The 13731-nt window shown below is 38.3% G+C and overlaps 1 protein-coding gene across 2 annotated transcripts in view; it reads right to left on the reverse strand.

Moving 5' to 3' along the window:
- Positions 1-12744, reverse strand: part of SOS2 (SOS Ras/Rho guanine nucleotide exchange factor 2) — an 89699-nt gene extending 76955 nt beyond the window's left edge. Inside the window, exons 1-4 of one of the 2 annotated variants that reach the window (XM_027776616.1) lie at positions 12565-12744; positions 8875-9006; positions 6438-6602; positions 879-1082 (exon numbers count right to left, since the gene is read on the reverse strand). In XM_027776616.1, the coding sequence (XP_027632417.1) occupies positions 879-1082; positions 6438-6602; positions 8875-9006; positions 12565-12597 (534 nt within the window). In that variant the 5' untranslated portion in view covers positions 12598-12744. The remainder of the gene's footprint in view (positions 1-878; positions 1083-6437; positions 6603-8874; positions 9007-12564) is intronic. The other variant, XM_027776617.1, reaches the window with a different exon arrangement.
- Positions 12745-13731: the final 987 nt, after the last annotated feature.

The raw sequence follows: 13731 nt of genomic DNA on the forward strand, positions 1-13731 counted from the left end.
AGTGTTCTGAAACATGTAAATGCTGACCACTTCAGATACCATGTCCAGTGAGATTAACTTTCATCATTATTAAACTAAACATAGTAGAAAAGGAAAACGGTGACAGCCAACTAAAACACCTTAAATTATTATTTAAGTTCTTTTTTGGGGGGTGGGGGGAAGAATGAGATTAACTAAATCAGCTCTGAATGTTCAGAATTCAGCCAGCTGTGTCTGAGCACCACTTCTATTTACTCATGCAGCAGTTATTTGGAGAGGAAGTGGAAGAACAAGATAAGCTACAGTCTGTGTATTTTTTAAGTGGGTCAAAACACACAGATACCTATGGAAAAATAAATCATATGATAAAGAAAGATAATCTTTTTTATTTTTAAAAATCCATCTAGATGCCTTAGAGTTGACTTTAGTAGCTACACAGGCAAGAAAAGATGAATAAGGCTCTCTGGATCCCCATCCCACTCTTATCCTGTCTTCAAATAGAGCAACTCTGCTTTCATTTGTTCATGTGGCATTCTGCATAAACTTTGATTTTTAAAAAATTGCACTGTTAAAATTCTGTCTTAAAGTACAAAAGACAGAGAAAAAGCATAGGTCAGTTTTTCTAGCTCATATATCATATTTCCAAACAAATGACCACAAATCCCAGATACTACACAGCAGAAAAGGATTTCATTCCACCGTAAATCTACCCTTATAATTTTGTGCCTAAATTTCATTGTCACTGTACTTACTATATAGCAATTCATGTTTATTAAAAACCCATAAATACAGAAAAGTTTTTTATTACTCATAAAGTATATAAAGTTACCATTTATAATTTTAAGCTGTTGTTTAACTTCTTAGGGTAGAAAGAATTTCAGACCCAAAAAGATACTTACAGAAGGTTTAAACAGCTTTCTGTCCGAAAGAAAGGCTTCTCGAAACACTTTTATGATCATATTTAGTTCCCGAAGATACTGTCTTTCTTCTGCAATTTCAGTTCTCACAAGATCATAGTAGTTTAATTCACCTGAAGAACTAGGTTCTTCTTCACAGAGAGAAACCAAACCTATGTCATCCTGATCAAACATGTCCATCAAAACCTGGGAAATATAAATTAATAACAAGTAAATTTAATTTCCTTACTTTTATAAAATTGCCTCAAAGTATTAAAAAATTAAAACATTGGGACCAGCAGTTGGCAAAATGGCTATGTCGTTGGACTCCCATGTAGTCAACTGAGGTTCGAGTCCCGGGCCGGTGGCTTAAACTCATGCCGGGTGCATGTTCATGTGTGTCCAAGATCCCAAGAGGAGAATGGAGGAGAAGGGACTACAGCATAGCCATGCCCCCTAGGGGGGTGATTTCTCACTTTCTGTCTCTCTGTCTTCTGTCTTTCTGGCAAGTGTACACACCCTAAAGCAAAAAACCTCTGAAAAAAAAAAAGTAAAAATAATAATAGTAATAATAATAATTAAAACATTACTGGACCAGCAGGTGGCATAGTGGTTAAAGCACTAGACTCTCATGTAGATGACTTGGCTTAAGTCCTGGACCTGACAGCTTGATTTCTCACTTTCCCTCTGTCTGTCTCTTTCTGTTGAGCATACTGCCCCGATGGTGAATTAAAAAATAATAATAATAATAAATAAAATAAGTATTTTTTAAAAATTACTAAACAATGAGAGCTATGTGTGTTATAGGCAAATTTACATGTGCACTCCAGACATGGGAAGATGCCGCTGGTCTTGACTGGCTGAAGCTGGGTGATAGATTGCAGCCCAAAAACCCTATTGAGAGTGCCTGTCTCTCCCTCTGCCCCTCTATCTACTTCTCTCATGCAATAAATAAATAATCTTTTTTTTGGGGGGGGAGGAGGTTTTTGCTATAGGGCGCGTGTGCTCGCCAGACAGACTGAGAGAGACAGAGAGACAGAAAGCGAGAAATCACCCCTCAAGGGGGATGGCCATGACACAATCCCTTCTCCTCCATTCTCCTCTCAGGATCTTGGGCACACACGAACAAGTGCCCAGCATGAGTCTCAAGCTACCAGGTCTGGGACGCGAACCGCGGTCGACTACATGGGAGTCCAGCAACATAGCCATTACGCTAACTGCTGGTCCCTAAGTAAATACTCTTAAAAACAAAACAAAACCTCTCAAAATGTGAATACTTATGACAAGGAAAAATGCTTCAAATAATAGAATTGATTTGTTTTGAAAAATAGTCTTACTTAATGTAGTCCAGGAGATAGAGTTAATGAATGAAAGTTAATACAGAAGCCGGTTTTAACTTTGTATGAGAAAGAAATTTCACCTTATTAGAATTTCACAAATATGAATTAACAATTTTGTGAGGAACAGGTTTGCCATGCCCAGAGACTAAGTAATCACTTGCCAATATGCTGCAAGGATTCATGTCTTCTATTTTTGAAACTGTGTAATCTCTTAGAATTTAACTGCTTCTGCCTTTAAAGAGTCATAGAAAAAAATGAACCTACAGTTTCTCAACAATTCAATTCAAGGACACTAGGGAATGAGGACAGAGGGAACAAACAAAGGCAAGAATTCTTTCAGAGTAGGAGATAAAGAAATGCTGTGGCGGTCCATCTTAGGGTGTCTAATACTGAGCAGAACAAGGAGGGTGTCTGCACAGCCTGATGCTGGAGACCAATCAGGATAAAGAGAATATTCATATGATAGGGCAGGTTGGTACAGATGTTGGAGCCTGAGTGCGCAAAAAGAGCATTTGTGTGGGAAGGTGACCTAGCACAGTATATCAGAGCCCCTCTTTAAGGTGAGGGGAATGGGGAAAGTAGCTGCCCTGCATGGGATTGTCAGAGCTTAATTTGGGTAAGAAAGGCATATACAAAAGGAAGGTGTCTACAGCAGAGGCAGGGAGAGACTGGTTACATATGAAAGGATGGATCAAATCAAGTATATTCAGAAAAATGGGGAACCAGGCTTCTCTTTCACAGAAAGGAGTTAGAAAATGGAAATGGGAAGGCTAAAACAAAGTGTGTGATGGGACAGCCTGTGATGTGGTGAAGACGGCTAGAACCCAGACAGCCAGGTGTGCACTTCGAGGCCTGGGCCAACAGCTTGAGAAACACACTGGGTGCCATCAGGAACAAACACATGCCCAAAATCCCAAAAGGAGGGAGATGACAAAGGGACTGTGGCATGACCATGCCCCATGGGATGTAGTTTCTTGCTTTCTATCTCTCTGTCTCTCTGGTGAGTGCATGAGCGCTCTGGCAGAAATTAAAAATTAAAAAAAAAAGTAAAACAAACCCTGTGATACTGGATTTGGGTTAGAGAGGAGAAATAAATATACATTTGTGCATACATGATATAGACACATACATATATATACATATATACATATTCTCTAACTCTGGCCTCTAAGAGACCAGAACACTGACAGCCCAAAAGTATATAAATCTTTGTTTCTAAATACCATTCTCCACCAAAAAGGAACTGTTATTTTTGTTTGTTTTTGTTTTTAAGAGGTTTTTGCTATAGGGTATTTGTGCTTGCCAGAAAAACAGAGAGAGACAGAGACAGAAAGCAAGAAATCACTCCCGCTGTTATCCCTTCTCCTCCATTCTCCTCTTGTGAACTTGGGCACACATAGACACACACCCAGCGTGAGTTTAAGCCACCAGGTCTGGGACTCAACCATGGTCAACTATATGGAAGTCCAGCAACATAACCATTACACCATCTGCTGGTCCTTTTTTTTTTTTTTTTAAGAGAAAGAACTAATTCCAGGGCTTGAGCAGCAGGTAAAGAATAAGCTGAATCTGGAACATACTGTATCAAAAGGAAGAGGTCTAGAAAGACACAGACCACATGTTCTCACTAGATGTAGAAACTAAAGAAGCAGAGAGTATAATGGTGGTTTCCAGAGGCTGGAAGTTGGGATGTATGGTAGACAATGGTCAAAGTCTTAATTAGACTGGAGGAGTAAGTTTTTGTCATAGATTTTTTTGTTTGTTTTTTGAGATCTATTGCACAGCGTGGTGAATATATTAAATAACAATGTATGAAACATTCTGAAATCACTAAGAAATTTTCAAATGTTCTCGCCACAAAAAATAGTAAGTATTTGAGGTGATAAATATGTTAATTAGCTTGAATTAATTATTCTACATTGTATTCATAAATAGTAGTATCACTTTGTACTCCATAAATACATACAATTAAGAGCTGCAGGTGGAATGGTGGTTGAGGTACTAGACTCCCACATGGCCAACCATGGCTTGAGTGCCAGACCTGGTGGCTTGCTTTCTCACTTTCCCTTTCTCTTGTTCTCTCAGTATCTGTCTCTGGTCAGATTAAAAAATAATAAATAAAATTTAACAACTATTTCTTTAAAAAATACATACAACTAAAATTTTTCAATTTATAATTTAAAAATAAGTAACAAGAGAAAAAGTATTCAGAGTGACAAGGACAGAGAATTCAACTTGGAGCTCCCACTGACCAAATCTGGGATAATCTAAACATCTAAATAAACAATGAACAAATGGTTTATAGCTCAGTGAATAAATAAGAATTTACAGGGTCTAGCAGGTGGTTTGCTTGGTCACTCTTCCTCTTCCCAACCCCCATTTCTCTCTGGTGAATGCACGTCCCCTATAGCAAATTTAATAATAATAATACATAAAATTAAATAAATAATTATATTTTTTTAAGTTAGGTTATTTATTAAGGAGTGGCTATAACCATAATTTTGAAAGTCAAAATAGAAATAATAGGAATTCTAACTATAAAATGTAAGTAAAAAACTATTTTTCAGGGTACCAGCAGATGGTGCAATAGTTACTTCACTGGACTGCCATGTAGTTGACTACGGTTCAAGACCTGGACCCAGTGGCTTGAACTCACGCTCGGCACATGTGCGTGTGTACCCAAAATCCTGAGAGGAGACCCAGGGGGGATAGCCACACCGCAATCCCTTCTCCTCCATTCTCCTCTCAGGATCTTGGGCACACCTGCACACATGCCCAGCATGAGTTTAAGTCACTGGGTCCAGTACTCAAACCATGGTGGACTACATGACAGTCCAGTGACATAAACATTATGCCATCTGCTGGTCCCTGCCATATTTTTATTTTGGACTAAAATTTCCTCTACTACAGAGATTGCTATCTTATTCCGTTTTTATCTTCAATACTCAGGACAGTGGCTGGCTCTTAAAAGTTACTTAGAAAATGCTGATTTTTAAAAATAACCTGTCACAGTGGCATACAGAAAGCTCCACTGCCCAGGATATTGCAGGCCACATGGGAGGTCAGGCTCAGTTCTTAGATGGATGGAACACACCTGGTGTGGTTGTGCCCAACTACAATCCTCACTGGTTGGGAGGTTTGGGCAGAAGGACTACAATGCAAACACTGCCAAAAATTCCTGTCTCCCAAGGGCTACGCTGTGGTGCAGTAATAAAATTAGATGCTCTACAAGACAATCTCACAAGAGTCCAGAGATCTCCTCAGGTATGACAAGTAGGTGTCATGATCCAAAGGTGGCTGATCAGGGTGGTGGCTGGGGACAGATCATGACATCTAGACTCTGTTGGGGGTGCTATCTCTCTCCTGCTCATGTTAGAAATAAATACATTTAAAATTTTAAAAAGAGGGACAAGGTGGTGGGGCAGTAGCAATGTGACCAGATTCATACAGAAAAGGTCCATGTCTCACGACCTCCTTGAGCATGCCAGTCATGCTTGTGTTGGTATCTGGGCTGGCTGAGATGCATGGTGAATTACAGAGTAAAGACCCTGTTGGTGTTGTGTCTCTTTCTGTTTCTCTTTCTTGTGGAAGAAATAAGTAAATAACTTAAGAAAAAAAAAAAGAATATCTATCTTTCTCTCCAATAAAGGGGAAAAAAAAGAGAGTGAGAGGAGCAAAAGTAGGAAGGGAAGAAAAGGAGGAACAGAAAAAAGAAAAGACTCTAAATTTCTTCCTTTAAGTAGCCTACAGCCAGGAAAGAAAATAGATATGTATAGAAAAAATTATCAAAAGGCAGTAACTTTGGTCCTACGGTTTTTTTCTTTCTGCCTGTGCTCCACGAAATTATTCTGTAAAACCAAAACATGTTCTTCAAAATTACTTATCCTTAAAATACCTGAGCAGAACCTTGTATATTCTCTTTCTAAATATATAAAACTCAAAACTACTTTTCTTAAAGTGATTTAACTCTTAAGATGGTTTTTCCTGGAGGTAACAATATCCTTGATAGAAAAAAAAGAAATCCTCAGCCTTTCACGAGATTAAAAACCTGGAAATATCATGATTACTCTAGAAAGTCAGGATTTTTCTGTCCTCCAATACCAGGAATTATAAAAAACACTAATATAATCATGTATGAGAAAAGATTGAGGTAGAAATGGCATATAGTCACTATTTTTAAATTAAGTTTACATAACTTAATTATTAAAGTTTTAAGACTTACCTTATCTGCACACATTGACACTTTAATGTCCTGCTGTGATATTTCATAATGTCGAATGTTAAAAACATAATTACCAGCCAATTTCAAAATATCAGCTGAGATATATTCTAGTACAGCCACAATATATAAGGACACAGGGTAGTCTACTTTGTACCCTAAAACTTCCTGTGGAAAAAAAGAAATAATTTAATTTCAAAAAATGGCACTGTCAAGTATTAGTAAGTACTTAAAAATTACTATTTAACACTCTTGCTTATAAAGACCTTTCTAAAAACTAAATGTCTAAACTTATGGGTACCACAGAGTATTTTAAGAAACCTTTGTTCTCTGTATAAGGGGCCATTTTTTTTAAAGAGCTATCTAATTTATCAATCACCCTTTTATGAAACAAAAATATTCTAATATAGAAATCTTGGGCTGAACTTCATTGTAAGACTCTTAATACATTATCTAAGACCCATTTGACAAATACCTGCTGTCTTCGAGGACCTTGCTTTCAAAATCAGTATCCCCACCCTAATCACAGGAGGGCATACTGGTTTTATGGGTAGGGGTGTGTGTGTGTGTGTGTGTGTGTGTGTGTGTGTGTGTGTGTATGTGTATGGTAAGGGGTATCCTTAAAATTGCTGCAAGGGGGGAACCAGCAGTTAGCGTAATGGCTATGTCGCTGGATTCCCACATAGTCGACCGCGGTTCATGTCCCGGACCCGGTGGCTTAAAACTCACGCCGGGCGCGTGTGCGTGCATGCCCAAGATCCCGAGAGGAGAATGGAGGAGAAGGGATTGCGGCATGACCATCCCCCCTGGGGGGGTGATTTCTCGCTTTCTGTCTCTATGTCTCTCTCTGTCTGTCTGGCGAGCGCACACGCCCTACAGTGAAAATGTCTCCAAAAAAAAAAAAAAATGCTGCAAGGGGATCTTCAAATTCATGTACATCAAGCATATTCTTGATAGGTAATATTCTTTGGCCTTTTTTTCAATTTGTTGAGTCAACAGAAAAGTCATTATTTATTTTTTTAAATAATTATTTAATTTTATTTATTCGTTCATTTATTTTAATTTGATCAGAGAGAGAAAGAGAGAGGCAAAGTGAGAAAGCAAGCCACCAGGTCCAGGACTTGAACCGTGGTCGGCCATATAGGAGTACCAGCACCTGAACCACCATACCACCTGCTGGCTCAGAGAGGTTTTTTGCTATAGAGCACATGCGCTCAACAGAGAGACAGAGAGAGATAGTGAGACAGAAAGCAAGAAATCATCACCCCCCCACCCCCAATGACCACACCACAATCCCTTCTCCTCTGTTCTCCCTGTTCTCCTCTCAGGATTTTGGGCACACATGTACATATGCCCAGCATGAGTTTTAAGTTATTGGGTCCAGGACTCGAACCATGATTACTACATGGGAGGGCAGCAACATAACCATTACACCATCTATTGCCAGTCATGATACATTTTTGCACAGAAAAAAATACGTCATGACTTTTGATGACCCACTATATAAAAATATCAATATAATTTAAGGTAGTAGCCTTTGATACTACATGTTTTTTAAATTAACACAAGATTTAGCATCATAGCCCACTACAAAGGAATCAGACAGGGGTAGTAGTCATTGGAAGATACCACAAGATGCCACAGTGCATTATCACTATCATTAACTCTTAATATTATTTCAAAGGCAATCTGCATTTATCAGATTATGCATTTTTTATTTTTTTAATTGCCAGAGGACATGTTCACTTGCTAGAGATAAACAGTGAGATGGAGAAAGCAAACTGGCAATGGTATGGTTATACCACAGTCCCTTCTCCATTTCTTCATGCTGTCTGGATTTGGGGGCAGACAGGCATATGGCCTGATAGGTTTCCCCCTGGGGTCAGGATTCAAACCAGGAATCTGGCTCCCTTAACCACTAGGCTATGGAGCTGGATCATAGTTGGTTTATTTTGTGTGCATATTAACATTTGTCTCTCTGCAACTGTGAGGAATTTATTCCATGACTCCCTATGTTTACTAAAATACACAGATGTTCAAGTCCCTTATATAAAATGGCATACCATTTGCAAATAACCTACACATATCTTCCTGTATACTTTAAGTTACCTCTAGATTACTTAGAATACCTAATACAATGTAAATGCCATGTAAATAGCTGTTACACTGTATTTTTTAATTTTTATTTTTTACCATTATAGGTACTTTATTTATCCTAATATTTTCATCTGCAGTTGGTTGAATCTATGGGTACAGCAACTCATGAATACAAACTGTATACCTGTCTATGTGTACATATGTATGCCACTGGCACACACACACGTGAGTGCACACACACAATAACACAGACCGTGTTACTTTAATACTATTTGAATACACAAACATTATATAAAGTATTATTTGTTAGAAAGAACTACCCCAATGTTTAATCTTTTATTACCTTCAGTGAAGGATGAATTTTGTCCACAGGTAATAAAAGAGGATTTCTTCGTTTTCTTTTCTCTATAGCAGATTGTGCATCAGCGATAGCCCACTTATCAATTGGATGAGGAAAGGTCTTTTGAACTCGTTCCTGTTACAGATCATAGCAGTACCATTGTCATATTAGTCAAAGTGTTTATAAATACAAAGTTCATATAAAATTCAACTTGATCACTACCTTTAGTCCTAGCAGGCAATAGTAATATGCCTAATATGTCCTGATTCCTGTTATAAAATGAATGTTTTGGTTTTCTAAAAAAGTCAACACGACTATCAAGATTTTTCCACATCATTTCCATGGGAAAGGTAGGGATGGCCAATAGCACAGTGGTTAAGGCGACTGGATCCCACATGGCTGACTGCATGGTTCAAGTCTCAGATCCAGCAGCTTGAAAAACATAATGGATGTGTATACATGCATTACCCAAAGGAGAAACAGAAAAGATTGTGGCATGACCATCCACCATGGAAGGTGCTTTCTCACTTTCCCCCTCTTTCTCTCTAGCTCTCTCTGGCCAGCACATGTATCCTTTAGCAAACAGAAGGACAGAAAGACAAAAATTAAGAGGGAGAAAGGGAGAGGAAAAGAGGGAGAAAGGTAAATTTAAAAAGCTTTAAACATAATATGAATCAGAACAAGGAAAAAGCAATAACATACTGGATATATGGAGACTAAATCTAACATGAAATATCCTGGATATATGGAGACTAAATCTAACATGAAATATCCTATCAGTGATTTTAAGTTACAGTTCTAGAGTTAAAGTTACAAGTTAACTCATTAATTTTCAGGTAGCCACTCTCCTTTTGCTATTTTTTACAACTTCGAATACAGAAAATTTCAAAAGAACAGATATCATGTACCTTTTGGAATACCACGTAGATAGAGAGCTCAGAATGACTACAGAAATACAAATTTTGGAAAAAAACCAGCTTCTGCAGACCACCTAATCTTAATCAGTGATTGGCATGAATAATAAATACTGGGACCAGCAGGTGGTGTGGTGGTTAAGGTGCTGGGCACTCCCATATGGCCAACCACAGTTTGACTCCTGGACTGGTGGCTTCCTTTCTCACTTTCTTTCTCTCTCTCTCTCTCTCTCTCTGGTCAAATTAAAATAAATAAATAAATAAATAAATAAATAAATAAATAAATAAATAAATAAATAAATAAATAAATAAATAAATAAATAAATAAATAAATAAATAAATAAATAAATAAATAAATAAATAAATAAATAAATAAAATAAAGAACTACTGATCTCTGAATTAAACTCCAAATTAGCAGGGTTTCCTATTTTTAAAATTATATTCTTCAGTTTTAACAAATTTAGCAATGTATGAGTTCTACTTGTTCTACATTCTTTTCTCTTTTTCTGACACTTTTCTTCTATGGCAGATTTCCTCTCTTCCCTCCGTCCATCCCTCCCTTCCTTCCTTCCTTTCAACTGCAACAGGGTACATGTGCTTGTGAGAGAGAGAAAAAGAGTAAGCACCTCCTTGGGCCAGTTGGTGGCATGGTGACTGAGGAGACTGGAACCCACAAGGCCAACTGAATGGGTCGAGTCCTGACATAGTGGCCTGAGAATACCTGGACATGTGTGTGTGCATGCCCAAAATCGAGAGAACAATGGAAGAGAGAGGTGTGGCCATCCTCCCTGGGGGCTGCTTTCTAACTTCCTTTTAGCCTCTCTAGTGAGCACATATGCCTTACAACAAATTAAAAATAAAATAGCCCCCAAAAAGGCATGGTCACACTGCAATCCTTTTTCCTTCGTTTCTCCATCCCATGAGGATTTTGGATGCATGTGCATGCACACACAAACACACATGATGTATTTTTCTAGTCACCAGGGCTAGGACTCCAACTGCAGTTGGCCATGTGGGATCTGACACGCTATTAACAGTGCTTAACTTCTGCACTATGGAGCCAACCCTAGTTCCTCTACATTCTTACCATTTATTGTTACCAGTCTTAATTTTTTTTTCTGTTTCAGTGTAAAGTGGTATCTCGTTATAGTGCTAATTTCAATTTCCTAGATATCAAGAGTTGCAGCATTTTTTCATATACTTATTGAGAAGCACATTCTGTTAAGAAGTGTCTGTTCAAGACTATTTTTTAAAAAATACACATTACAGGAACCAGCAGTTGGCACAATGGCTATGTCGCTGGACTCCCATGTAGTCGACCATGGTTCGAGTCCCGGACTCAGTGGCTTATACTCATGCTGGGTGTGTGTGCATGCATGCCCAAGATCCCAAGACGAGAATGGAGGAGAGGGGATTGCAGCATGGCCATCACCCCAGGGGGTGATTTCTCGCTTTCTGTCTCTCTGTCTCCGTCTTTCTGGCGAGTACACACATCCTATAGCAAAAACCTCTCAAGAAAAAAAAAATACACATTACACATATTTTCACCTAGTCTGTGACTTACACCTTTTATCTTCTTTCTTTAAAAAAAAAAAAAAAAGTCTGCTCAAGGGAGTGTGCATTCACCACAGGGAGACTAAACAAGAGAGGGAAACTGAGAAAGTACCCTCCATGAGGAATGGTTATACCACAATCTCCTTTCCTCCATTTCTCCATCCCTTCAGGATTCTGAGCACACACACACAGGCACCTGGTTTGTTTTACAAGCTGCCAAGTCCTGAACTCAAACTGCTTAGTTGGCCATGTGGGATCCAGCTCATGTAACTATCATGGCATAGGTTGGTCCCATACTTTTATTTTCCATGTTTTGAGTTCTCTCTAAAGACTTTTTACCTAAATTCAAATTACACAGATGTTCTCAGGCATTTTCTTCTAGAAACTAAGGTTTTGTGTTTTGTTTTGTTTTGTTTTAGATTTTTTTCCCATGGAGGAAAATTTTTTTCAGAGGGAGACAGAGACAAAGAGAGAGGTAAAGTGAGAAATCATCCCAGAGAGGGGATGGCCATGCTGCATTTCCTTTCATTCTCCTCTTGAGATTTTGGGCATGTATGCGCACATGGCTGATGTGTTTTTCACATCACCAGATCAGGAACTCAAACCATGCAGTCAGTCATGTGGGATCCAGCACCTTAACCACACCACCTGCTGGCCCATACTAACAGCTGTTACATCGAAGGCCATCTTGAATTCATTTTTGTCTGTGGTACGAGATAGGTTTTAAGGGGTTTTTCTCATGAATTTATCCAGTTCTTCTACTTTTTTTATTTTTTGCTAAAAAAACTTTCCTCAATGACTTGTCATATCTTTGTCAAAAATTACCTGATCATTGGGAACCAGCAGTTAGCGTAATGGCTATGTCGCTGGACTCCCACGTAGTCGACCGCGGTTCGTGTCCCGGACCCGGTGGCTTAAAACTCACGCCGGGCGCATGTGCGTGCGTGCCCAAGATCCCGAGAGGAGAATAGAGGAGAAGGGACTGCGGCGTGACCATCCCCCCTGGGGGGTGATTTCTCGCTTTCTGTCTCTATGTCTCTCTCTGTCTGTCTGGCGAGCGCACGCGCCCTATAGTGAAAATCTCTCCCAAAAAAAAAAAAAATTACCTGATCATATATATCACACATAATTCCAAAAATTTTGTTTTCCCCAGTAATTTAAAGATAAAAAAATTAATTTGTACACTGGTTCAGTGACTTTTTGAAGTAAGAAAATAATTTTTACCTCCACATCTTGAACAGTCCGTGGTTGGGCCATGCACAATTTATTAAGCAGCTGAAAAATCAGCTCTTCAATGTAATAGAGAGACTCTTCGTTGGCTGAGAGAGTGGGATGTACTTGCTCCTGAACCTTTAAAAGAAAAGTTCTCAAATGTTGAACAAATGTCCAGAAGGACCATATTTAACTAATAATATTTCACTAGAACTATTACTCAAACCCAGACATAAAACAAAACAAAACAAAAAACCCTTATTTGTTGGACTGTGTAAACTTTTCTCAACCCACAAAGCAGTGGTTCTTAAACTTTTTTGGATGTTCTGGAAATCTATGGAAAGCCACCGAATCCTCTTGACCTTATCAAATATATGTACACATAAAATATTCTATTCAATTTCAGAGGAATCATGGATATAATAATACACATATCTCCTTTAGGACCAGGCAGTCTAACTTACTAAAACCTCACCACATATAGCTATTGAACACCTGAAATTTAGTTCCACTAAACTGAAAGTATAAAATATATATCAGATTTCAAAAATGTATTACTTTAAAAAAGTCAAACAACTCAATTTTTATATTGATTACATGCTGAAAAGATCAGACTCATTGGGTTAAACATATTATTAAAAGTAACACTGTTTTGTCTTTTTTTTTTTACTTACTTTTAAGTTTATTTATTTTTATTCATGATAGAGACTATGCAGATAGGCACAAAACGGAGAGGGGCACCCTCAACAGGGTCTTGTCATGCCACAGTCCCCTCTCCCAGCCCTCCAGATCTTCAGGACCCTGGATACCCACATCCAGAATGTTTTCAGGTTAACTCAGGTATCTGAACCCATAATCAACTATGTAACTTTCAGCACTGCAGTTTAGTCTGCTACTGACTATGCCACTAAGCTGGACCCTCATATTTTTCTAAATGTAACTATTAGAAATCTTTAAATTACATATGTGGCTCACATTATATTCCTATTAGATAGCATTGCTCAAGAGAAATGAGTATACAAGTTTAACCAGAAGGCACACACAAGAAGGTGCATAAGTAACATTAGCAATACCCCCCAAACTAGGAAAAAAAACCTCAAATATCCATCTAAAGTAGAGGAGTAAATTGTGGCATACTCTTACAATGGAATACACATAGCAAAAGAAAGGCAATAAATA

Source organism: Tupaia chinensis, unplaced genomic scaffold (assembly GCF_000334495.1).
Source record: "Tupaia chinensis unplaced genomic scaffold, TupChi_1.0 Scaffold000688_1, whole genome shotgun sequence".
Classification (NCBI taxonomy): domain Eukaryota; kingdom Metazoa; phylum Chordata; class Mammalia; order Scandentia; family Tupaiidae; genus Tupaia; species Tupaia belangeri.